Consider the following 27,903-nt stretch of genomic DNA (forward strand, 5'->3'; position numbering starts at 1 on the left):
AAATAGATATGCTTTTTATTGTTTTTATATATATCAAATATGTTTATTATTGTAATGTGTTTAAATTATTGTTCTGTAATTTTTAATGCAAGCAATGGAATTTCCAGAAATGGATGAGAATAAAATTTGAATCTTGAATCTTCTGTGAAGTGAGTGGATGTGGTCATCAAGAAATTAACCAAATGTCATGTAATGAAAAACATGGTTGTAATTTAAATTCTAGGAAAGCAATTAAAGGAAGGATCTTAATCATTATTTTACATTTGTTCATTGTTTTGTCAGCTAATTGTACTACGAAAATGTCAATTAATTTTTTTACTGCAGTTACCACAATTTACTACATTTTGTTTACAGATTTAATCTTTCTATGCTATTATAGCAATTTGTTTAGGGTATGCATACATACTGTTTATTGCAGCCATTGACTGACTGCATAAAATAGTCTTAAACAATTTATGTAATAAATAGAAAATGTCAGTAGTTTTGTATGCGTCGTGTCAAACAGTGTTTTGTGGCATTTTACGACATGTTGAGTTTTACACAAACCCAAAAGTAGGGACTTTGGAAATGTGGGCCATTGATTTGTCCATAATTTTTGTGTTTTGCCAGGGATTTACCATCATTTTCCACTGTTTGTACATGTATTTCCATGATATTTCTTTTCTGTATGTCTGAGATTTAGCCGAATTTCTGTAATTAATGATTTAATGATTGATTGATGGATGTTCTATGTATGATGTAATTGTGAATGTTTTACCATATTTTCTGTCGAGGAAAACAATTTTTCCATGTACACTTTTTATATATGGAACGAATAAAGATTTGATTTGATTTGAGATCCTGCAATTAAAGTTTGTCATATTATATTACGTTATTTTGTGTTATTGTTTAAACAGATATTGCTTGCTTCTATATACAGTACAACATTTAATAACATTTTAGATCCTCCTCCTCATGTGATTGTGCCTACTGTATGTAATATAATTAAATATCACATGTATGCTTAATTTGAAATCCCAAACAATGAATAACACATTAATAGCAAGTGTCTTTCAATATCCACAGTTCTAATAGGAAATTATTAAACTTTAGCCTACATGACCTTCACAATTGTTAAGGTCGTTAAAAAATCTGTCAAATTTTCGAAACAAGAAATAATTTTCAATATTCAATCTCAAATGACTAATAATATAACTACACCATAGCACGTCATACCAAGAAGCACAACATTTAGTGATGATGCCAGGAATTGGATTTCTCTTGAGCCTGTTTTTGCTGGGAGCAAATAACCGGTTTGAATGGAGTGTGTCAATTTGTTGTCCAATCCTATACCTAGCCAGCAGAAACAAATTACTTTAATCCACTCTAGACTAGGCCATTTATTTTTCTTCAGTTGCTTATACTTTGCACATGCCCTATTTTGAGGAAAAAAGGACAAGAACTCCCTGTAAAAATCCTGGCTGAGGGCTTGATTGATAAATTGCTATAATGTTATTGTAAAATAATCATATTGGTTAATTATTTACAACAGAAATTAATGGTAAATAATTATGAATATGTAATGAAAATTATATTTTTGTTAACTACAGTATTACAATGTACAATATAATACAGGAATGTAAAAAAATAAAAACCTTAGTGTAAAATTTTATTTAGATTTTTTAAACTAATGAGTGATTGAGGCTATACACCTGCATTTTATAGCAAGAATGGCAGGATTCATTAATAGTGAAATATTCACTATCATAACCTTTGACCTTTTAGTAAGAAAATTCAATAAACAGATTTAAGATGATGAATTTGCTGCTCAAATAGTGAGAGATATAATGAGATGTAAATTTATTCAAATAGCAAATCACATGTCAAATTACGTATATCAGAAGCAAAGAGATGGAGTAAAAAGCAAATCATTATGACCTGACCAAGTATAATCTCTCCCACACCACCTACTGTGTATAAATTTAAGCCTAATTAAGAAAACTTTGGCAAATCCATTATTATTGCAATCCTGGGCAAATCCCACACACTAATTTTCACCAAATTTTTAAATCAGGCCTTTTGGACTATCTCAGTTATCATACCGGGTTGATTTGACGCTGAATACATTTGAGGTAAAAGGGGTAAAAATATTATACTGAAAATGAATTAATTTTAAAAACGATGAGGAAATCTGTGAGAATAAGAAAAAGCTGTTCAAACTGAGGAGATTTGAACCTGGAACCTTTTGCTTGATATGCAAATATCCTACCATTGGACTGTTGAGCCTTTTGGTAATGTTAAATTTGATAGCGACTCTTTAACACCTTTGGTATAAGTACGACAGAACAGCACTAGTTCTTGTACGGATTGTACGCATGCGCAACAGACATCAAATTGATATGCCCACATATTCCATATTAATTCACGAAGCGGGATCTCTATACATAAATTACTCTTATATAATATTAAATAGATTAATTGTTTATACAGTAGGCCTACAGTGTTTTTTTTAAGTAAGAAGGAAGGAAATAAATTCATAACGGAAAATGATAAAACAATATTGAATTTATACAATGTATGTTGCATTTGAAAAAGGTTAAAGTGTGTTTTCTCATTTCACGTACAGCAACCATAGACATTTCTCTTTTGTTTTTATGATTCAGCTCTTATTCATGACTTCTCGCTTTAACTTTCTCAGAAAATGCAAAGGATGTCAATTTTTTAATTTTCTATTAGTCATTTCTTTATATTTTTTAGGATTTTATGTTTTGTAGTTTTGTCAATCAATGAAATGTGATTATCAATTTGGATTTTTCATGAGTCATAAAAAAAGTTTGAAGCAAATTTAGTGAATCATTAGTCTTAATTCTTTATAAAAGTATCCAATTACCGATTCATAAATATGACCAAAAAAGATGCTCATATAATATTTATATTTCTTAATCCCTAAAATTGTTGACGTTTTGTAAAATATATTGCATATATATTACTTTAAAGACATTAAACCAGGTCATTTCTTGTCTTAATGTTCTATGGTAAGAGAAAAACAATGCACTACCGAACTCATAGCTCTCATTGAATGTCCTCTCGTGGACGGCTTTAGGTCTAGCCTAGCTTAGTTTTTGGCCAAGCTGGTAAAGTAGTAACGTACGAACATTGTATGCTAGCTATAGGCCTAGCCTGACGTTTTCTTGTTTTTTCAAAATTCTGTCATTCATCATGCCTAGAATCACAGATCCTAGGATCTTTTGAGAATCACAGATCCTAGGATCCTAGAATCACAGACCACAGCGTAAACATTAATTTTTTGGGGGGTATGTTAATTAATTAGACAGGTTTCAGACTAGAAACTAGGTTTTTTAAAGTGCACATGAGCCAGATGTGTACACTGGACCTTTGTTTCATAGTCCTTATTCTGAGAAGACGCGTTCTAGCTCGGCCACTCACTCGCCTCAAAATTCTTTTATGTTTTTGCAAAAAAATAAAAACAGAGAGAGGGGGAAGGGAAACACCACCACCAATGCCTTGGTACCACTGAAATACCACAGCATTGTGGTGTTTTTCCAGTAATTTTCCTTTGGATTTATACAGATACATTTATTTCTATACTCCGAGTTGACTTAAATGACTAAAGATGAATCACAGCATTCTTTTATATACTAAATATAGTTTAGTCATCAAAATCGTTATTTACAATATTTAATGCCCTGAAATAACCTTTAAATAGCTTTACCTATTGAACTTGGAACATTAAAATTAATATGAGTCCAAATACATGCCAACAATTTAAAAAGGAAGACGATAAACAGAATAATTATCCTCAACCCGGTACATAACATCCTCTAGTAGAATGACAAAACAGAGCACAGAAAATTGATTAAAAAAATTCAATAGTTGCTGGTGAAATTTGTTGGTGGAAATCTTTTCCATTTTATTTGTGATTCGTTTTATTGTGTTTCTAATTTTTGGTTATCCGCACTTGGCGGATAACCCCTTGTTATTGTCAGGATCTTTTTTTTTTTCTATATTCTTCTTTCTTTCCCAGAATTTTGTGTCACGTGTATCTCAAATTACTATCAACATTACATCGTATAACTTTGTCAGAAGATTGACCTCTAGCTGTAAAAGTGCAGGACATTTAGTTTTTTTACTTTAGAGTCGCGCAGCGTAAGTTACGCGCGATTTTATGAATTTCGCGTATTTAACATAGACTAAAAACCAAAAGTCATTTTGTAATGACACTTGATGAACATTTAAGTCATATCAAGGGCAAACTTTCTATGGATTAAAAATGGCATGTTTCAAAGAAAGTTACGCGCGCACGCGCGTTTAAAATTTCAAAATGCGAAAAATCAACTTCTAATCAACTTTCTACGCATTTCATGTCATTTTGAGCACTTCAAAAATTCCCACGCACGCGCATTTATTTTACGCGCACGTGCGCATGTAGCGCAAAAACATACTTTTTTCACGTGATTTATGTTTTTCCAGCCTTTTCTAGTAATTTTACCAACTTTTAAACAATTTCGACTTAAAATTACGTTATACGAGCACGTCGAATTGGATAATTTGCGCACGTTTTTTATCAAAAAGCTCAAAAAATCGTCAAAATTATGCTTTTTTTTAAACAGTCGTAGTTTCTAAACTAAACGGTGAAAGTTATTTTTATTACATATTCTGGAAGTTAATGAGTTGTAGATATCAAATCATACATTAATATTGCTAACAGGACATTGTGACGTCATCGTATGGCCACGCGAATATAAAATATAGGATATTTGTCTCTTTCGTTATTGCTCATCTCATTCAATGGAGCGCATCTCCACTTATCCGTATTCCATTTCTCCCCATTTTTTTACATTGTCTAGGTCAATCAATTACCTTTCGCATGATTCACCATTTTAAAAATTGTGATGACGTCATCATGTTCAAAAGCGTAAATAACTTTGATCACTTATTTTTACCTAAACGGCACTGTATGTAGTATGTATACAGTATATAGTGTATACTGTATATACTTAGACGTGACACAAAATAGAGAGCACACTGAAATTGTTTTAATGGCATAATCGTTTTCCTGTTTGCAATATTCTAACGTATGACGTGCACGTGGCCTTTGCGCTGCGGATAACCTAACTCGTCCGTAGTGACGAGTTCAAATCTAGTTTAATTATGTATTTGTGCCTGTTAATCATTGGTTGTCGTCCATGCCTTTACCTATAGCTTTTTTACTAGGATAGAAGGCTGATACTCAACTGGTGCCAACTGCCTAACTCCATACTTCAATGTGGATGCTGCCATGAAAGTTTACTTCCCTTATTTTCCCTTTTCACTTGCGATTTGAGAGGTTTTTTTTTGCGCTTTATAAATTAAAAACTATAAACCTAATAAACATCACCTTCAGTATGTCCCCTTTGGGCCTGTTCTGCTACATGACGTCGAATAAACAATTTATTTCAAAAATATAAATTTTAGGATGACCACATTTTCTGCTAAGTTTCTGCTCACAAAAAATCTTTAAAATTTTTGAAAAAAAAAAACAAAAAACATTAACATTACCCAAAATGCAATGCTACATCAGAAGGTCAAACTTACAAGGTAGTACAGCTGTCTAACCGTTAAAGATGTATTGTCCCCCAAAAACATGAAAAATGAAGATTAATTAAATCAGACTTTGAATAGGTTATTTTTTAATTTTAATAAAGTTAATCACTTCCGTAGAAAAATAAAATAAAAAAAAATGTTTTCACTTTTAAAATAACAAAATGGTTAAATTAAAAAAAAATCCAAAAATCCATTGGCTGGCAGCCAATTTGACCATTTTTTGCTTTAAATTTTTTCAGGTAAATACAATTTTTTTTAGATCGATTTTTGGTCAAAGTGGATAACTATTATGTGACATTAAAATTCCATATTCAATAAAAAAAATTGTAAAATAATTTTTCAGGGGGACAATACATCTTTAACTTGTGTTTCAGCTAAAGTTGCACAGCAATAACTGGTTAAATGGCGTTATAAAACCAAATCATTTCGTTTTTTTGTTTTTAACCGTTATTTTCATGCTTCCATTTAACAGGTTATTGAAAATTTGTCCTGTTTCTGCTTTAAAAAAATTGGGGTTAATTTATCCACACTGTTATTACCGGTTATTTTTTTCACAGCAGAAACAGGACCTTAGATACTAATACAAAAACAGGTGTTTTAGTCAGATAGAATGTCTAAAGTACTCATGGATGTTGCTACCTGGGAGAGGACATGTATACTTTCACATAAACAAAACACTTTGAGACATTTGGAAAACATTCCGGACATGATTCTCAAAACATTAATAAATAAGATCTAAGTGAAGATCTAAACCTAAAAGAGAACTTAATGTAAACTCATCACCGTGATCATCAGCATAAATGCAAAGTTAAATTAATATGTGCACTGATTTTGAGTATGTACAATAAAAACTCAGTACTGAATTTGGTCTATAGCATGATAGAAGACATACTAATATAGGTGACATACATAATTTGTAAACATTTTGAAACATGACCACATGATAAAAAAAAAAATGAAGACAACCTAAAAAAAAGAACCAGGGTTGCACAACCGACCACCCAAAATAATTCAAAGGTCAAATACAACATTTTGAACCCCCACAAATTTCTATTTATATTTCTCTTTTCACTCAACAATACAAACAGGCAAGGCCTAATCAGCAAAAAAGCAAAATGCAAAAAGTATGTATGACTGTCTGTTAATGAGCTATGAAAGTAACTTGGTCTATGAAAATAACAATATGATCGACGTACTGTGTTATTTGGTTACGCTTTGCTCATATTTTGTCATCATTCATCTAAAAAAATGTCTTTCGTATCGTGATAAAGGCAAATTTTGTTCGGACAGTAGTTAAATTATGGTCATGTGTAAAATGTTTACACCTTTGTTTTCTTCTAACTGGCACTGGCACACTTCTAAGTAACAATTACTTAATATTACTTAACATTATATAATTTTAAATTAAGATGGCATAAGGGAACATAATACCAAATATACCACAGAATGTCTGAACCTCTATTATTTTATATTAAAATATTCCAGCGGGGCAGATACTGGGTGTAAAGATTGTTTTGAGCTACAATTTAACAATAGCCAAAATCAGATACGCAAAAAAAAAGTAACACGCCTCCATACCATAGCTGTTCTGTACAATGCTGCACAAAGGGAGCGCACTATGGCCAGACTGCCTGCCTCCTCAATTAATAGCGCGCCGTTTCAGAATCCTGGATGATGATTTTGAGTGCTATTTCTGTTACGGAGTTACATGATCTGAACCCAGGAAAGTTTCAAGAATCAATGCGGCACACTGCACACTCGCAATTTTTATTTTTTTCCATTTAGGGTGTCAGTTCCCAGCCAACTAGATTAGAAAGAGGTGCCATTTTATCATGCGTTTTATGTCCGAATGTCCCAGAGAACCATTTACGACCATCTGTCATTTTCCTAAAAAAAAATTGCTTCGTGGCTCAAATATTTGGTGTCTAAGGACCCATCCTCTATTTAAAATGGATACACCCCTGACCCCCTACTTAAAAAATTGTTGCCGCCCCGCTGGATAATATAGGAGCTCAACACCAGACGATAGAGGATACGGATAGGTCAGGATGGTTATCGCATCCTTTCCGTCTTATCATACTGTACACCACCACAGAGCGATAGGCGTGGAACACGACGGTAGCTCTCAGGCGAAATCAGGTGAATGTTGATGGTTTATTATACACAATAAATAGTTAAAATAATAAACATTTTACTCACCAGAATTTAAAAATAATCACAACATACGTCCAAAAAGCTCTTTAGATTTGGAAAATATTCACGTACAGTACTCGCATTGTAAGCCGCACAGGCTCTGGCTTAAAAATAATAATAATAAAAAAATGTTAATACCGCCCTCTCTATGTGAATTTCCTAGCATCAAAGATTTTTGATAAAAATATGTACTATAGTATACTGTGTGATGCTCTTTTCATCATTCATTCAAAATGAGCTTGTGTTTATTTTCCCCTCACATAGATGTGCGTAGAAACCGCCAATTCATTGCCAAGCGTTTCAACTATTAAATTGGCAAGATCAAGGAGGCACAGTTGAAAGTCCGATGGTCTTTCTGTGCTGTCCTGTGGTCCATAAATGAGGTAGGCCTATATATAATCTTCTGAATTATATAGGCCATATATCATGGAGGAATAAAATAATATTTCATACCTCCATGGGCCTATTTACATAATTGAAGAAATATATGATTATATGATTATTTTCGGTTTTCTGGAAAATCACTTTTCGTCATTTTGTGCTAATATTTTTACCTGCACTTTTAAGTAATAATAATTTAATACCACGAAGATATACTGTCCCTCCTCCTGAAAAAAAAAATTTTTTGAATATGCAATTGTAATGTCAAATAATAGTTATTCACTTTGACAAAAAATTGGATCGAAAAAAAAAATATTTACCTGGAAAACTGTAATTTAGAGCAAAAAAATAGTCAAATTTGCTGCCAGTCAATGTGTTTGTCATTTAATAAGCGAGTTTTTTTCTTCCACGGAAGAACTTTGTTAAAACTACAAAATGGTCTATATCAAAGTGTGATTTTATTAATCTTCATTTTTCATGTTTTTGGGGGGATAATACAAAGGAAAACAATTAGATCTAAGCGGTAAATGAAATGTTTCAGTTTGATTTGAGTTGTAAAAAATCAGAAACTTGCTGCTTTGTTTTCTCTTCATACTCCGTACATTTAACTTATTTTGTTTGCCTACTTTATATAACGATTTAAACGTTGATGTAGCTTGAACACTCAGCCTGGCAGGTATATACTGGAAAACAAGCTTAACGATTAACTTATTTATGATGCTGGTTGTTGCTGGCATCTGGTGGGCAGCAGAGTTAAGTAAGAAGAGGCGGATGTAAGAATTATTATTTAAGGTGAAAATACTTTCTAAAAATATATTCAAACTTATGAGTTTATTGTAGTTCACAGGCCTAGTTCATTACTACGGAATGTTTTACCAGGAGGGAAGAGTGAATGAAATCCCTGGTTTTACCGATGTGTTGATAAGCAATATACGGTAGGCTACAAATATACTGCATCGACCTATCTATTTTTACAAAATATAAATAAAAATGTATAGGCCTAAAAACCACTATAACAAAATTACAGTTTAAAAAAAAGAAGAAAAATATTAATTTAACGTTGTCTTGTGTTTCTGAGAAATGATTAATATTTGTAAACGAAATTTTTTAGAGTAACTGCACAGAAAAAGTATCACACTTTTTTTTGTTTTGTACTTTACATAGGAATACTCAATATACAGCTTATCACGGTGCATAAAAAAACATGCTATTTGTTTAGGCCTAAAGGCCCATTTACACTAGAACGATAACGATCGACGATAATAGATAAACATACATTTTCTTGCATAAAACAAAAGAAATTTAAAAAGTTTGTGTTCTACTAGAACTATATTCTATTGAGAAACCAAACATGTGTAAGGTTTGTAAAATAGGTTTTTTAGGGTAAGCAAAGAAAATGGCTTATTATAATCCGTTTTATCCCATCTAGATACCGTACTTTATATAGTATAAGAAGATAGAAGAGAGAGACTAAATTACGCAGCTATATATATATATTGCCTCGATAGTTCTATTTTTACAAACAAATTAATAAAAATATATAAAAAACAAATATAAAAAGAAGAAAATGTTGCATTCTATCTTTAGTGAGAAATGTAATTTGTAAAAAAGGTTTTTTCTAAGGGTAACTGCAAAGAATTTATATAATACTTTTATTTTTTTAATGTTTTTTTTATTAATTAATTGTTTACGACTTGCAATTATGCCTGCTTTTTACAAGTATTCAAGATAAGTACTGGTAGACTTAACCATTTTCAAGTTATATCTTGAAAGTTTACGAATTAAAAAAATGTGCATCGAGTGTGCGTAATTGACAGATATTCACATGATATAAAACAAACATAAGCCTATCGGGTGGTCTGCTTCAGTCATTAGTTGAGTTGATAAAAACAATGAAAGCTGCTATGAATTACAAGATATCATTTTTGTTACTAGTTTTGTTGAAATGTACAGTTTGCCGGCCTCAGAACAAACCGAATATTGTCATATTTCTGGCTGATGATTTAGGCTACGGTGATCTACAGGCGACAGGAAACCCGATCTCAGACACTCCAAATATTGATATACTCTATCGAGACGGCCTGAAGCTTACACAGTTTTACAGTTCGGCTTCAGTCTGTAGTCCATCAAGGTATGTAGAATACATCCATGTTGTGAACCGTCCATTCCAAAGCTTACGCTTTACCAAAACTTGTTAGTAATAATGTCTTCATTATGGAATACTTCTCTTTAAAATCTTTAGAGCTGGTTTGCTGACAGGTAGATATCCAGTACGGAGTGGTTTCTGGATCAATGAGAACCTGCCATCACTGAGGCTAAACAGTCCACTGGGACTTCCATTAAACGAGACGACCATCGCAGAGCTCGTCGCCGACCAGGGTTACAAGTCTGCTCTTATTGGCAAGTGGCATCTTGGAGTTGGTCGCAACAGAGAGTTCCTACCAAAACATCATGGATTCGATCACTTTTTTGGCCTTCCTGTCTCGGTTTACCTTAGCGGGTGTCCGCCCCAGATATGTTTTCCTCCAGATGTACCTTGTGTAACAGCAGATTGTACAAGTACGGACCCTCCTCTTCCATTATTTTTAGAAGATGAGATTATTGAGCAACCAGTGAATCTGTTAACACTGATTGAAAGACAAACCATAGCCGCTAGAAGTTGGGTTACAGAGTTTAGTGAAAGTGGTAATCCATTTCTCCTGATGTACTGGTTTGTGCAACCTCATGTTCCACATTTTGCCTGTTCACGGTTTCATAATTCTACCCTAGGTGGGGATTATACAGATTCTTTGGCTGAGATGGATTGGCAAATTGGAGATATCATCACTAAATTAAAAGAAATCGGAGAGTTTGACAACACTTTATTCCTATTTACGTCTGACAATGGGTAAGTATAATAAATCTCTTAGGACTTTTACTTAGGGTAGTAGTCTTATGCAATGACCAGATTCTAACATAAATAAAAAACAACCACATTTGAGAAAATGATAACAACAATTTATTTACAAATCCCAAAAATTTTGTAATGTGCACCTAAAATTAAAAATATTACGAAAAAAAAATTAAGAACAATTTAAGAATTAATTTAATTATTAAATTTGTCTTCCTAATTAAAAAAAAAAAATTTTAAAAACATAATATCTCAGGACTTTGACATGGGGTATTAAATAAAGACAGATCATTTTCACTTATTTCTGATTTGGTTTAACCCCAATTAACAATTCAAAAAAAAGATCACTTACTAACAAGAAAAGAAACATAACCAAATATAATCACAAATTGTTTTCCAGTCCCGACAAATCTTCTGGTTTTCAAGGTGGTTCATCCGGACCATTTCGATGTGGAAAATCTTCTTCGTTTGAAGGCGGTACACGAGTACCCGGTGTGGTGTATTGGCCAAGTCGAATTGCTCCTGGAATATCTAAGGAATTGATCAGTCATCTTGATATATTCCCAACGATTGCAAGTTTAATTGGGTCATCAGTTGACAATATACAGCTTGATGGTTACGACATAAGTGATGTGCTCTTTAATATGGGAAAGGTTTGTATTTATTCTTTCTCGATTCCGATGATAACGACGATGACAAAATTGATATTTGGTTTTATATTGATGATGAAGAAGAAGAAAACAACAACTGAGATGATGATGAACAAATTAATGATTTAGGGTGATTATTAAAATGGTTGATGAAATGAATGATCGTAAAGCGATCAATCGGTAGGCCTAAATTACATCGATCGGCAGTGACGGTGTATATGACACATATAAACAGATAACGCTAGGAGTGGGTTTGGTCCTTAATTCTTCGGGATCTGTTTAATCCAAAACTTACCTTTCATAAAGAAACCATACCTCCAAAGCAAACTTAAATCGTTCTTGGTATTTATTCGTTCTCTTAGCCATTAGTTGCTTTCTTACCATATGAAAAATCTTTGCTTGCTTGTAATTTGTTTGTTCATGCTTATATTTCACGAAATTTTTACAAAAATATAATTTATTCGTGTTTGGAATGAAATTAAATAACCAGTGAATGATTTCCATTTTCCTACAGAGTCCTAGATCAAGTTTGATGTTTTTCAATAATACATGGAAAAGCCCATTTGCCTACCGTTACAACCAGTACAAAGCGCATGCCGTAATACTTCAATCTTTTTCGACGATCTCTGAAGATTTAGATGACTATAATGCCAGGTGTGGTAACGCTATGCCACTTAGTCGACACGATCCCTCGTTACTTTACAATCTCCACCTAGACCAAGAAGAACGTGTAAACATTGGTGAAGATCAGGAGATGCAGTCAGTACTGAATCAGTTACACACTGCTAGATTATTAGAAGAGAGTGGCCTAACTTACGGTGAGAGTATACTGAATCGATCTGCTGATCGTTTTCAAGCTTGCTGTAACGAGGGATGCGAACCGTTTCCACTATGTTGTCAATGCGTTTCAAATTATACAAACGAACTATTCTCCAATTCTCAACGCGTCACAGCCGTTTCTTTTCCGAGCTCTCAGTTTGCCTGGCTGGTTGCATTTGTGATAATATTTGTAACTGTATTTTTAAGTGCAATTATAATGTTATTAATACCACGTTTAAGACAAAAACAAAATGAAGAAAATTATATAAAGCTATCTTAAGCTAATCTTCAAATAATTAATACAATGGTTACCTGGCAGGTATATACTGGAAAACAAGCTTAACGATCGTGGTGATGCAATTACGACACATATATATATATTTATGATGCTGGTTGTTGCTGGCATCTGGTGGGCAGCAGAGTTAAGTAAGAAGAGGCGGATGTAAGAATTATTATTTAAGGTGAAAATACTTTCTAAAATATATTCAAACTTATGAGTTTATTGTAGTTCACAGGCCTAGTTCATTACTACGGAATGTTTTACCAGGAGGGAAGAGTGAATGAAATCCCTGGTTTTACCGATGTGTTGATAAGCAATATACGGTAGGCTACAAATAGATAGCCTATATATTATAGACGGCTATTTAGGTATTGTTATCTATTTTTACAAAATAGAATAAAACTACTCAGACAAAGAAAAATAATTAAGAAAAAGAGGAAAACTATTAATTTTAGGGTAACTAAAGAAAATGACATTTTTTGTTTACATTATATTGGACATTTTATAATTACATATTGTCATCGATTATGAAAATTTTAACGCAGGGAATTCCATCTAGTTAAAATTGTATCTTAAAAAAAAGTATTATTCCACCAGCTGTGGCAACAAGACAAAAACAAACAAAAAATGGTTCTCAACAAGAAACAAAACAAGGCCAACAGCCATAAGTCGCGTGCTCTCAGAAAAAAATGAACTTTCAAAAAGTAATGTACTTTAAAACTTTTCTGTACATCAAAACAGTTAAAAAAGTACAAAAAGCGATAAAACGCATAGTGATACCGGACCGACAGACAGACCGACAGACCGACCGACCGACATAGTGAACTATAGAGTCGCTTCCACGCGACTAAAAAAACCGTACCAATCAAACAACAATTTATACAAATCATGAGTAGACTCTAAAGTAAGTATACTGCTAAATTTTTCCATTTTAGGTTATAGGCCTATACATGCATATTATTTTCAAAAGCAATATATTTATATTAAAATAATCATGTTGTATCTACAATTTCAACCCGCAGTTATCAATTCGTAAATGATTAAAATAATATTACAAGGTCAAAAAGTACCGTAACGACAGGGATGCAATTAGGACATATATATATTATAGGTGCTGGTTGTTGCTGGCGTTTGATGAACAGAGTAAGAAGAGGCGAATATAATAATTATTATGAGAATATATGGTTAAAGTTTCAAACTTATGAGTTTATTGTTTTTGTGGTTCACAGGCCTAGTTAGTTGCTTATTATTAATCAGGAACTGAATGTTTTACCCATTTTTGTGATACTATAGTAATTATACGGTATAGGCTACAAATAGATAGCATATATTCAAAGGGGGCTATTAAGATATTGTTATCTATTTTCACAAAAATATAATAAATATATACAGTACTCACTACTAAAAAATCAAAAAAATCACGTTGTCTGTTTCTATTGAGAAACCAAACATGTGTAAGGTTTGTAAAATAGGTTTTTTAGGGTAAGCAAAGAAAATGGCTTATTATAATCCGTTTTATCCCATCTAGATACCGTACTTTATATAGCATAAGAAGATAGAAGAGAGAGACTAAATTACGCAGCTATATATATATATTGCCTCGATCGTTCTATTTTTACAAACAAATTAATAAAAATATATAAAAAACTAATATAAAAAGAAGAAAATGTTGCATTCTATCTTTATTGAGAAATGTGATTTGTAAAAAAAGGTTTTTTCTAAGGGTAACTGCAAAGAAATTATATAATACTTGTTATTAGTTATACTTAATATGCCTATATCCTATCACGGTGCAATAAAAAAGGTGTTTTGTTTTTTTATTAAATTGTTTACGACTTGCAATTATGCCTACTTTTTACATGTATTCAAGATAAGTACTGGTAGACTTAACCATTTTCAAGTTATATCTTGAAAGTTTACGAATTAAAAAAATGTACATCGAGTGTGCGTGTCGTAATTGACAGATATTCACATGATATAAAACAAACATAAGCCTATCGGGTGGTCTGCTTCAGTCATTAGTTGAGTTGATAAAAACAATGAAAGCTGCTATGAATTACATGATATTTCACATATCATTTTTGTTACTAGTTTTGTTGAAATGTACAGTTTGCCGGCCTCAGAACAAACCGAATATTGTCATATTTCTGGCTGATGATTTAGGCTACGGTGATCTACAGGCGACAGGAAACCCGATCTCAGACACTCCAAATATTGATATACTCTATCGAGACGGCCTGAAGCTTACACAGTTTTACAGTTCGGCTTCAGTCTGTAGTCCATCAAGGTATGTAGAATCCATCCATGTTGTGAACCGTCCATTCCAAAGCTTACGCTTTACCAAAACTTGTTAGTAATAATGTCTTCATTATGGAATACTTCTCTTTAAAATCTTTAGAGCTGGTTTGCTGACAGGTAGATATCCAGTGCGGAGTGGTTTCTGGAGCAATGAGAACATGCCATTACTGGGGCTAAACAGTCCACTGGGACTTCCATTAAACGAGACGACCATCGCAGAGCTCGTCGCCGACCAGGGTTACAAGTCTGCTCTTATTGGCAAGTGGCATATTGGAGTTGGTCGCAACAGAGAGTTCCTACCAAAACATCATGGATTCGATCACTTTTTTGGCCTTCCTGTCTCGGTTTACCATAGCGGGTGTCCGCCCCAGATATGCTTTCCTCCAGATGTACCTTGTGTAACAGCAGATTGTATAAGTACGGACCCTCCTCTTCCACTATTTTTAGAAGATGAGATTATTGAGCAACCAGTGAATCTGTTAACACTGATTGAAAGACAAACCATAGCCGCTAGAAGTTGGGTTACAGAGTTTAGTGAAAGTGGTAATTCATTTCTCCTGATGTACTGGTTTGTGCAACCTCATGTTCCACATTTTGCCAGTTCACGGTTTCATAATTCTACCCTAGGTGGGGATTATACAGATTCCTTGGCTGAGATGGATTGGCAAATTGGAGATATCATCACTAAATTAAAAGAAATCGGAGAGTTTGACAACACTTTATTTTTATTTACGTCTGACAATGGGTAAGTACAATACACTCTCTTAGGACTTTTACTTAGGGTAGTAGTCTTATGCAATGACCAGATTCTAACATAAATAAAAAAACAACCACATTGGAGAAAATGATAACAACAATTTATTTACAAATCCCAACAATTTTGTAATGTGCACCTAAAATTAAAAATATTACGAAAAAAAAATTAAGAACAATTTAAGAATTAATTTAATTATTAAATTTGTCTTCCTAATTAAAAAAAAATAATTTTTAAACATAATATCTCAGGACTTTGACATGGAGTATTAAATAAAGACAGATAATTTTCACTTATTTCTGATTTGGTTTAACCCCAATTAACAATTCAAAAAAAAGATCACTTACTAACAAGAAAAGAAACATAACCAAATATAATCACAAATTGTTTTCCAGTCCCGACAAATCTTCTGGTTTTCAAGGTGGTTCACCCGGACCATTTCGATGTGGAAAATCTTCTGCGTTTGAAGGCGGTACACGAGTACCCGGTGTGGTGTATTGGCCAAGTCGAATTGCTCCTGGAATATCTAAGGAATTGATCAGTCATCTTGATATATTCCCAACGATTGCAAGTTTAATTGGGTCATCAGTTGACAATATACAGCTTGATGGTTACGACATAAGTGATGTGCTCTTTAATATGGGAAAGGTTTGTATTTATTCTTTCTCGATTCCGATGATAACGACGATGACAAAATTGATATTTGGTTTTATATTGATGATGAAGAAGAAGAAAACAACAACTGAGATGAGGATGAACAAATTAATGATTTAGGGTGATTATTAAAATGGTTGATGAAATGAATGATCGTAAAGCGATCAATCGGTAGGCCTAAATTACATCGATCGGCAGTGACGGTGTATATGACACATATAAACAGATAACGCTAGGAGTGGGTTTGGTCCTTAATTCTTCGGGATCTGTTTAATCCAAAACTTACCTTTCCTAAAGAAACCATACCTCCAAAGCAAACTTAAATCGTTCTTGGTATTTATTCGTTCTCTTAGCCATTAGTTGCTTTCTTACCATATGAAAAATCTTTGCTTGCTTGTAATTTGTTTGTTCATGCTTATATTTCACGAAATTTTTACAAAAATATAATTTATTCGTGTTTGGAATGAAATTAAATAACCAGTGAATGATTTCCATTTTCCTACAGAGCCCTAGATCAAGTTTGATGTTTTTCAATAATACATGGAAAAGCCCATTTGCCTACCGTTACAACCAGTACAAAGCGCATGCCGTAATACTTCAATCTTTTTCGACGATCTCTGAAGATTTAGATGACTATAATGCCAGGTGTGGTAACGCTATGCCACTTAGTCGACACGATCCCTCGTTACTTTACAATCTCCACCTAGACCAAGAAGAACGTGTAAACATTGGTGAAGATCAGGAGATGCAGTCAGTACTGAATCAGTTACACACTGCTAGATTATTAGAAGAGAGTGGCCTAACTTACGGTGAGAGTATACTGAATCGATCTGCTGATCGTTTTCAAGCTTGCTGTAACGAGGGATGCGAACCGTTTCCACTATGTTGTCAATGCGTTTCAAATTATACAAACGAACTATTCTCCAATTCTCAACGCGTCACAGCCGTTTCTTTTCCGAGCTCTCAGTTTGCCTGGCTGGTTGCATTTGTGATAATATTTGTAACTGTATTTTTAAGTGCAATTATAATGTTATTAATACCACGTTTAAGACAAAAACAAAATGAAGAAAATTATATAAAGCTATCTTAAGCTAATCTTCAAATAATTAATACAATGGTTACCTGGCAGGTATATACTGGAAAACAAGCTTAACGATCGTGGTGATGCAATTACGACACATATATATATATTTATGATGCTGGTTGTTGCTGGCATCTGGTGGGCAGCAGAGTTAAGTAAGAAGAGGCGGATGTAAGAATTATTATTTAAGGTGAAAATACTTTCTAAAATATATTCAAACTTATGAGTTTATTGTAGTTCACAGGCCTAGTTCATTACTACGGAATGTTTTACCAGGAGGGAAGAGTGAATGAAATCCCTGGTTTTACCGATGTGTTGATAAGCAATATACGGTAGGCTACAAATAGATAGCCTATATATTATAGACGGCTATTTAGGTATTGTTATCTATTTTTACAAAATAGAATAAAACTACTCAGACAAAGAAAAATAATTAAGAAAAAGAGGAAAACTATTAATTTTAGGGTAACTAAAGAAAATGACATTTTTTGTTTACATTATATTGGACATTTTATAATTACATATTGTCATCGATTATGAAAATTTTAACGCAGGGAATTCCATCTAGTTAAAATTGTATCTTAAAAAAAAGTATTATTCCACCAGCTGTGGCAACAAGACAAAAACAAACAAAAAATGGTTCTCAACAAGAAACAAAACAAGGCCAACAGCCATAAGTCGCGTGCTCTCAGAAAAAAATGAACTTTCAAAAAGTAATGTACTTTAAAACTTTTCTGTACATCAAAACAGTTAAAAAAGTACAAAAAGCGATAAAACGCATAGTGATACCGGACCGACAGACAGACCGACCGACCGACATAGTGAACTATAGAGTCGCTTCCACGCGACTAAAAAAACCGTACCAATCAAACAACAATTTATACAAATCATGAGTAGACTCTAAAGTAAGTATACTGCTAAATTTTTCCATTTTAGGTTATAGGCCTATACATGCATATTATTTTCAAAAGCAATATATTTATATTAAAATAATCATGTTGTATCTACAATTTCAACCCGCAGTTATCAATTCGTAAATGATTAAAATAATATTACAAGGTCAAAAAGTACCGTAACGATAGGGATGCAATTAGGACATATATATATTATAGGTGCTGGTTGTTGCTGGCGTTTGATGAACAGAGTAAGAAGAGGCGAATATAATAATTATTATGAGAATATATGGTTAAAGTTTCAAACTTATGAGTTTATTGTTTTTGTGGTTCACAGGCCTAGTTAGTTGCTTATTATTAATCAGGAACTGAATGTTTTACCCATTTTTGTGATACTATAGTAATTATACGGTATAGGCTACAAATAGATAGCATATATTCAAAGGGGGCTATTAAGATATTGTTATCTATTTTCACAAAAATATAATAAATATATACAGTACTCACTACTAAAAAATCAAAAAAATCACGTTGTCTGTTTCTATTGAGAAACCAAACATGTGTAAGGTTTGTAAAATAGGTTTTTTAGGGTAAGCAAAGAAAATGGCTTATTATAATCCGTTTTATCCCATCTAGATACCGTACTTTATATAGCATAAGAAGATAGAAGAGAGAGACTAAATTACGCAGCTATATATATATATTGCCTCGATCGTTCTATTTTTACAAACAAATTAATAAAAATATATAAAAAACTAATATAAAAAGAAGAAAATGTTGCATTCTATCTTTATTGAGAAATGTGATTTGTAAAAAAGGTTTTTTCTAAGGGTAACTGCAAAGAAATTATATAATACTTGTTATTAGTTATACTTAATATGCCTATATCCTATCACGGTGCAATAAAAAAGGTGTTTTGTTTTTTTATTAAATTGTTTACGACTTGCAATTATGCCTACTTTTTACAAGTATTCAAGATAAGTACTGGTAGACTTAACCATTTTCAAGTTATATCTTGAAAGTTTACGAATTAAAAAAATGTACATCGAGTGTGCGTGTCGTAATTGACAGATATTCACATGATATAAAACAAACATAAGCCTATCGGGTGGTCTGCTTCAGTCATTAGTTGAGTTGATAAAAACAATGAAAGCTGCTATGAATTACATGATATTTCACATATCATTTTTGTTACTAGTTTTGTTGAAATGTACAGTTTGCCGGCCTCAGAACAAACCGAATATTGTCATATTTCTGGCTGATGATTTAGGCTACGGTGATCTACAGGCGACAGGAAACCCGATCTCAGACACTCCAAATATTGATATACTCTATCGAGACGGCCTGAAGCTTACACAGTTTTACAGTTCGGCTTCAGTCTGTAGTCCATCAAGGTATGTAGAATCCATCCATGTTGTGAACCGTCCATTCCAAAGCTTACGCTTTACCAAAACTTGTTAGTAATAATGTCTTCATTATGGAATACTTCTCTTTAAAATCTTTAGAGCTGGTTTGCTGACAGGTAGATATCCAGTGCGGAGTGGTTTCTGGAGCAATGAGAACATGCCATTACTGGGGCTAAACAGTCCACTGGGACTTCCATTAAACGAGACGACCATCGCAGAGCTCGTCGCCGACCAGGGTTACAAGTCTGCTCTTATTGGCAAGTGGCATCTTGGAGTTGGTCGCAACAGAGAGTTCCTACCAAAACATCATGGATTCGATCACTTTTTTGGCCTTCCTGTCTCGGTTTACCATAGCGGGTGTCCGCCCCAGATATGCTTTCCTCCAGATGTACCTTGTGTAACAGCAGATTGTATAAGTACGGACCCTCCTCTTCCACTATTTTTAGAAGATGAGATTATTGAGCAACCAGTGAATCTGTTAACACTGATTGAAAGACAAACCATAGCCGCTAGAAGTTGGGTTACAGAGTTTAGTGAAAGTGGTAATTCATTTCTCCTGATGTACTGGTTTGTGCAACCTCATGTTCCACATTTTGCCAGTTCACGGTTTCATAATTCTACCCTAGGTGGGGATTATACAGATTCCTTGGCTGAGATGGATTGGCAAATTGGAGATATCATCACTAAATTAAAAGAAATCGGAGAGTTTGACAACACTTTATTCTTATTTACGTCTGACAATGGGTAAGTATAATACAATCTCTTAGGACTTTTACTTAGGGTAGTAGTCTTATGCAATGACCAGATTCTAACATAAATAAAAAACAACCACATTGGAGAAAATGATAACAACCAATTTTTTTCTCTTTTGTGGCGTTAACCACTATTTTATTCATTTCATTCTCAAATGATCAATACAATGATTTTACACTTCATCCAAATATATATTCCCTTGTTATTCTTTTCTGTTATTTTCTTGTACTTTCTTTTATCTTTAGTACGATTTGATCGAAACAACTCGGTCAAATATATATATATATATTTATATATACTTTATACTTTTATATGTATTATCCACTTTTTTCATTATTTTCTTTTATTTTAACTATTCCTTTCTACAATAGGTCTATGTCTTTGTACAAAACACACAAGTGCATATATTCGAGTACATGATTGCACATGATAACAACTATTTATTTACAAATCCCAACAATTTTGTAATGTGCACCTAAAATTAAAAATATTACGAAAAAAAAATTAAGAACAATTTAAGAATTAATTTAATTATTAAATTTGTCTTCCTAATTAAAAAAAAATAATTTTTAAACATAATATCTCAGGACTTTGACATGGAGTATTAAATAAAGACAGATAATTTTCACTTATTTCTGATTTGGTTTAACCCCAATTAACAATTCAAAAAAAAGATCACTTACTAACAAGAAAAGAAACATAACCAAATATAATCACAAATTGTTTTCCAGTCCCGACAAATCTTCTGGTTTTCAAGGTGGTTCATCCGGACCATTTCGATGTGGAAAATCTTCTGCGTTTGAAGGCGGTACACGAGTACCCGGTGTGGTGTATTGGCCAAGTCGAATTGCTCCTGGAATATCTAAGGAATTGATCAGTCATCTTGATATATTCCCAACGATTGCAAGTTTAATTGGGTCATCAGTTGACAATATACAGCTTGATGGTTACGACATAAGTGATGTGCTCTTTAATATGGGAAAGGTTTGTATTTATTCTTTCTCGATTCCGATGATAACGACGATGACAAAATTGATATTTGGTTTTATATTGATGATGAAGAAGAAGAAAACAACAACTGAGATGAGGATGAACAAATTAATGATTTAGGGTGATTATTAAAATGGTTGATGAAATGAATGTTGATCGTAAAGCGATCAATCGGTAGGCCTAAATTACATCGATCGGCAGTGACGGTGTATATGACACATATAAACAGATAACGTTAGGAGTGGGTTTGGTCCTTAATTCTTCGGGATCTGTTTAATCCAAAACTTACCTTTCCTAAAGAAACCATACCTCCAAAGCAAACTTAAATCGTTCTTGGTATTTATTCGTTCTCTTAGCCATTAGTTGCCTTCTTACCATATGAAAAATCTTTGCTTGCTTGTAATTTGTTTGTTCATGCTTATATTTCACGAAATTTTTACAAAAATATAATTTATTCGTGTTTGGAATGAAATTAAATAACCAGTGAATGATTTCCATTTTCCTACAGAGCCCTAGATCAAGTTTGATGTTTTTCAATAATACATGGAAAAGCCCATTTGCCTACCGTAACAACCAGTACAAAGCGCATGCCGTAATACTTCAATCTTTTTCGACGATCTCTGAAGATTTAGATGACTATAATGCCAGGTGTGGTAACGCTATGCCACTTAGTCGACACGATCCCTCGTTACTTTACAATCTCCACCTAGACCAAGAAGAACGTGTAAACATTGGTGAAGATCAGGAGATGCAGTCAGTACTGAATCAGTTACACACTGCTAGATTATTAGAAGAGAGTGGCCTAACTTACGGTGAGAGTATACTGAATCGATCTGCTGATCGTTTTCAAGCTTGCTGTAACGAGGGATGCGAACCGTTTCCACTATGTTGTCAATGCGTTTCAAATTATACAAACGAACTATTCTCCAATTCTCAACGCGTCACAGCCGTTTCCTTTCCGAGCTCTCAGTTTGCCTGGCTGGTTGCATTTGTGATAATATTTGTAACTGTATTTTTAAGTGCAATTATAATGTTATTAATACCACGTTTAAGACAAAAACAAAATGAAGAAAATTATATAAAGCTATCTTAAGCTAATCTTCAAATAATTAATACAATGGTTACCTGGCAGGTATATACTGGAAAACAAGCTTAACGATCGTGGTGATGCAATTACGACACATATATATATATTTATGATGCTGGTTGTTGCTGGCATCTGGTGGGCAGCAGAGTTAAGTAAGAATTATTATTTAAGGTGAAAATACTTTCTAAAATATATTCAAACTTATGAGTTTATTGTAGTTCACAGGCCTAGTTCATCACTACGGAATGTTTTACCAGGAGGGAAGAGTGAATGAAATCCCTGGTTTTACCGATGTGTTGATAAGCAATATACGGTAGGCTACAAATAGATAGCCTATATATTATAGACGGCTATTTAGGTATTGTTATCTATTTTTAAAAAATAGAATAAAACTACTCAGACAATGAAAAATGATTAGGAAAAAGAGGAAAACTATTCATTTTAGGGTAACTAAAGAAAATGACATTTTTTGTTTACATTATATTGGACATTTTATAATTACATATTGTCATCGATTATGAAAATTTTAACGCAGGGAATTCCATCTAGTTAAAATTGTATCTTAAAAAAAAGTATTATTCCACCAGCTGTGGCAACAAGACAAAAACAAACAAAAAATGGTTCTCAACAAGAAACAAAACAAGGCCAACAGCCATAAGTCGCGTGCTCTCAGAAAAAAATGAACTTTCAAAAAGTAATGTACTTTAAAACTTTTCTGTACATCAAAACAGTTCAAAAAGTACAAAAAGCGATAAAACGCATAGTGATACCGGACCGACAGACAGACCGACAGACCGACCGACCGACATAGTGAACTATAGAGTCGCTTCCACGCGACTAAAAAAACCGTACCAATCAAACAACAATTTATACAAATCATGAGTAGACTCTAAAGTAAGTATACTGCTAAATTTTTCCATTTTAGGTTATAGGCCTATACATGCATATTATTTTCAAAAGCAATATATTTATATTAAAATAATCATGTTGTATCTACAATTTCAACCCGCAGTTATCAATTCGTAAATGATTAAAATAATATTACAAGGTCAAAAAGTACCGTAACGATAGGGATGCAATTAGGACATATATATATTATAGGTGCTGGTTGTTGCTGGCGTTTGATGAGCAGAGTAAGAAGAGGCGAATATAATAATTATTATGAGAATATATGGTTAAAGTTTCAAACTTATGAGTTTATTGTTTTTGTGGTTCACAGGCCTAGTTAGTTGCTTATTATTAATCAGGAACTGAATGTTTTACCCATTTTTGTGATACTATAGTAATTATACGGTATAGGCTACAAATAGATAGCATATATTCAAAGGGGGCTATTAAGATATTGTTATCTATTTTTACAAAAATATAATAAATATATACAGTACTCACTACTAAAAAATCAAAAAAATCACGTTGTCTGTTTCTATTGAGAAACCAAACATGTGTAAGGTTTGTAAAATAGGTTTTTTAGGGTAAGCAAAGAAAATGGCTTATTATAATCCGTTTTATCCCATCTAGATACCGTACTTTATATAGCATAAGAAGATAGAAGAGAGAGACTAAATTACGCAGCTATATATATATATTGCCTCGATCGTTCTATTTTTACAAACAAATTAATAAAAATATATAAAAAACTAATATAAAAAGAAGAAAATGTTGCATTCTATCTTTATTGAGAAATGTGATTTGTAAAAAAGGTTTTTTCTAAGGGTAACTGCAAAGAAATTATATAATACTTGTTATTAGTTATACTTAATATGCCTATATCCTATCACGGTGCAATAAAAAAGGTGTTTTGTTTTTTTATTAAATTGTTTACGACTTGCAATTATGCCTACTTTTTACATGTATTCAAGATAAGTACTGGTAGACTTAACCATTTTCAAGTTATATCTTGAAAGTTTACGAATTAAAAAAATGTACATCGAGTGTGCGTGTCGTAATTGACAGATATTCACATGATATAAAACAAACATAAGCCTATCGGGTGGTCTGCTTCAGTCATTAGTTGAGTTGATAAAAACAATGAAAGCTGCTATGAATTACATGATATTTCACATATCGTTTTTGTTACTAGTTTTGTTGAAATGTACAGTTTGCCGGCCTCAGAACAAACCGAATATTGTCATATTTCTGGCTGATGATTTAGGCTACGGTGATCTACAGGCGACAGGAAACCCGATCTCAGACACTCCAAATATTGATATACTCTATCGAGACGGCCTGAAGCTTACACAGTTTTACAGTTCGGCTTCAGTCTGTAGTCCATCAAGGTATGTAGAATCCATCCATGTTGTGAACCGTCCATTCCAAAGCTTACGCTTTACCAAAACTTGTTAGTAATAATGTCTTCATTATGGAATACTTCTCTTTAAAATCTTTAGAGCTGGTTTGCTGACAGGTAGATATCCAGTGCGGAGTGGTTTCTGGAGCAATGAGAACATGCCATTACTGGGGCTAAACAGTCCACTGGGACTTCCATTAAACGAGACGACCATCGCAGAGCTCGTCGCCGACCAGGGTTACAAGTCTGCTCTTATTGGCAAGTGGCATCTTGGAGTTGGTCGCAACAGAGAGTTCCTACCAAAACATCATGGATTCGATCACTTTTTTGGCCTTCCTGTCTCGGTTTACCATAGCGGGTGTCCGCCCCAGATATGCTTTCCTCCAGATGTACCTTGTGTAACAGCAGATTGTATAAGTACGGACCCTCCTCTTCCACTATTTTTAGAAGATGAGATTATTGAGCAACCAGTGAATCTGTTAACACTGATTGAAAGACAAACCATAGCCGCTAGAAGTTGGGTTACAGAGTTTAGTGAAAGTGGTAATTCATTTCTCCTGATGTACTGGTTTGTGCAACCTCATGTTCCACATTTTGCCAGTTCACGGTTTCATAATTCTACCCTAGGTGGGGATTATACAGATTCCTTGGCTGAGATGGATTGGCAAATTGGAGATATCATCACTAAATTAAAAGAAATCGGAGAGTTTGACAACACTTTATTCTTATTTACGTCTGACAATGGGTAAGTATAATACAATCTCTTAGGACTTTTACTTAGGGTAGTAGTCTTATGCAATGACCAGATTCTAACATAAATAAAAAACAACCACATTGGAGAAAATGATAACAACAATTTATTTACAAATCCCAACAATTTTGTAATGTGCACATAAAATTAAAAATATTACGAAAAAAAAATTAAGAACAATTTAAGAATTAATTTAATTATTAAATTTGTCTTCCTAATTAAAAAAAAAAATTTAAAAAACATAATATCTCAGGACTTTGACATGGAGTATTAAATAAAGACAGATCATTTTCACTTATTTCTGATTTGGTTTAACCCCAATTAACAATTCAAAAAAAAGATCACTTACTAACAAGAAAAGAAACATAACCAAATATAATCACAAATTGTTTTCCAGTCCCGACAAATCTTCTGGTTTTCAAGGTGGTTCACCCGGACCATTTCGATGTGGAAAATCTTCTTCGTTTGAAGGCGGTACACGAGTACCCGGTGTGGTGTATTGGCCAAGTCGAATTGCTCCTGGAATATCTAAGGAATTGATCAGTCATCTTGATATATTCCCAACGATTGCAAGTTTAATTGGGTCATCAGTTGACAATATACAGCTTGATGGTTACGACATAAGTGATGTGCTCTTTAATATGGGAAAGGTTTGTATTTATTCTTTCTCGATTCCGATGATAACGACGATGACAAAATTGATATTTGGTTTTATATTGATGATGAAGAAGAAGAAAACAACAACTGAGATGATGATGAACAAATTAATGATTTAGGGTGATTATTAAAATGGTTGATGAAATGAATGATCGTAAAGCGATCAATCGGTAGGCCTAAATTACATCGATCGGCAGTGACGGTGTATATGACACAGATAAACAGATAACGTTAGGAGTGGGTTTGGTCCTTAATTCTTCGGGATCTGTTTAATCCAAAACTTACCTTTCCTAAAGAAACCATACCTCCAAAGCAAACTTAAATCGTTCTTGGTATTTATTCGTTCTCTTAGCCATTAGTTGCCTTCTTACCATATGAAAAATCTTTGCTTGCTTGTAATTTGTTTGTTCATGCTTATATTTCACGAAATTTTTACAAAAATATAATTTATTCGTGTTTGGAATGAAATTAAATAACCAGTTAATGATTTCCATTTTCCTACAGAGCCCTAGATCAAGTTTGATGTTTTTCAATAATACATGGAAAAGCCCATTTGCCTACCGTAACAACCAGTACAAAGCGCATGCCGTAATACTTCAATCTTTTTCGACGATCTCTGAAGATTTAGATGACTATAATGCCAGGTGTGGTAACGCTATGCCACTTAGTCGACACGATCCCTCGTTACTTTACAATCTCCACCTAGACCAAGAAGAACGTGTAAACATTGGTGAAGATCAGGAGATGCAGTCAGTACTGAATCAGTTACACACTGCTAGATTATTAGAAGAGAGTGGCCTAACTTACGGTGAGAGTATACTGAATCGATCTGCTGATCGTTTTCAAGCTTGCTGTAACGAGGGATGCGAACCGTTTCCACTATGTTGTCAATGCGTTTCAAATTATACAAACGAACTATTCTCCAATTCTCAACGCGTCACAGCCGTTTCCTTTCCGAGCTCTCAGTTTGCCTGGCTGGTTGCATTTGTGATAATATTTGTAACTGTATTTTTAAGTGCAATTATAATGTTATTAATACCACGTTTAAGACAAAAACAAAATGAAGAAAATTATATAAAGCTATCTTAAGCTAATCTTCAAATAATTAATACAATGGTTACCTGGCAGGTATATACTGGAAAACAAGCTTAACGGTCGTGGTGATGCAATTACGACACATATATATATATTTATGATGCTGGTTGTTGCTGGCATCTGGTGGGCAGCAGAGTTAAGTAAGAAGAGGCGGATGTAAGAATTATTATTTAAGGTGAAAATACTTTCTAAAATATATTCAAACTTATGAGTTTATTGTAGTTCACAGGCCTAGTTCATTACTACGGAATGTTTTACCAGGAGGGAAGAGTGAATGAAATCCCTGGTTTTACCGATGTGTTGATAAGCAATATACGGTAGGCTACAAATAGATAGCCTATATATTATAGACGGCTATTTAGGTATTGTTATCTATTTTTAAAAAATAGAATAAAACTACT

The 27,903-nt window shown here is 33.3% G+C and overlaps 4 protein-coding genes and 1 long non-coding RNA gene across 5 annotated transcripts in view; all 5 read left to right on the forward strand.

Moving 5' to 3' along the window:
- The window catches only part of LOC144856500 (uncharacterized), a 109,549-nt gene that overhangs the window by 8,118 nt on the left and 73,528 nt on the right, over positions 1-27,903 (forward strand). The window lies entirely within an intron of this gene.
- Positions 10,050-13,080, forward strand: LOC144856096 (arylsulfatase A-like). Its single transcript, XM_078714068.1, has 5 exons — positions 10,050-10,288; positions 10,400-11,044; positions 11,448-11,700; positions 12,212-12,515; positions 13,025-13,080. The coding sequence occupies exons 1-5, from the start codon at positions 10,050-10,052 to the stop codon at positions 13,078-13,080; spliced, it is 1,497 nt and encodes a 498-aa protein (XP_078570194.1).
- LOC144856097 (arylsulfatase A-like) lies at positions 14,802-17,592 on the forward strand. Its single transcript, XM_078714069.1, has 4 exons — positions 14,802-15,083; positions 15,195-15,839; positions 16,244-16,496; positions 17,008-17,592. The coding sequence occupies exons 1-4, from the start codon at positions 14,836-14,838 to the stop codon at positions 17,590-17,592; spliced, it is 1,731 nt and encodes a 576-aa protein (XP_078570195.1). The 5' UTR covers positions 14,802-14,835.
- On the forward strand, positions 19,589-22,740 carry LOC144856098 (arylsulfatase A-like). The gene is made up of 4 exons (XM_078714070.1): positions 19,589-19,870; positions 19,982-20,626; positions 21,367-21,619; positions 22,134-22,740. The coding sequence occupies exons 1-4, from the start codon at positions 19,623-19,625 to the stop codon at positions 22,716-22,718; spliced, it is 1,731 nt and encodes a 576-aa protein (XP_078570196.1). The 5' UTR covers positions 19,589-19,622; the 3' UTR covers positions 22,719-22,740.
- On the forward strand, positions 24,741-27,521 carry LOC144856099 (arylsulfatase A-like). Its single transcript, XM_078714071.1, has 4 exons — positions 24,741-24,988; positions 25,100-25,744; positions 26,148-26,400; positions 26,912-27,521. Exons 1-4 carry the CDS (start codon positions 24,741-24,743, stop codon positions 27,494-27,496), a joined length of 1,731 nt encoding a protein of 576 aa, XP_078570197.1. The 3' UTR covers positions 27,497-27,521.

The sequence above is a fragment of the Antedon bifida genome, chromosome 11, assembly GCF_963402885.1.
Source record: "Antedon bifida chromosome 11, ecAntBifi1.1, whole genome shotgun sequence".
In the NCBI taxonomy this organism is placed as follows: domain Eukaryota; kingdom Metazoa; phylum Echinodermata; class Crinoidea; order Comatulida; family Antedonidae; genus Antedon; species Antedon bifida.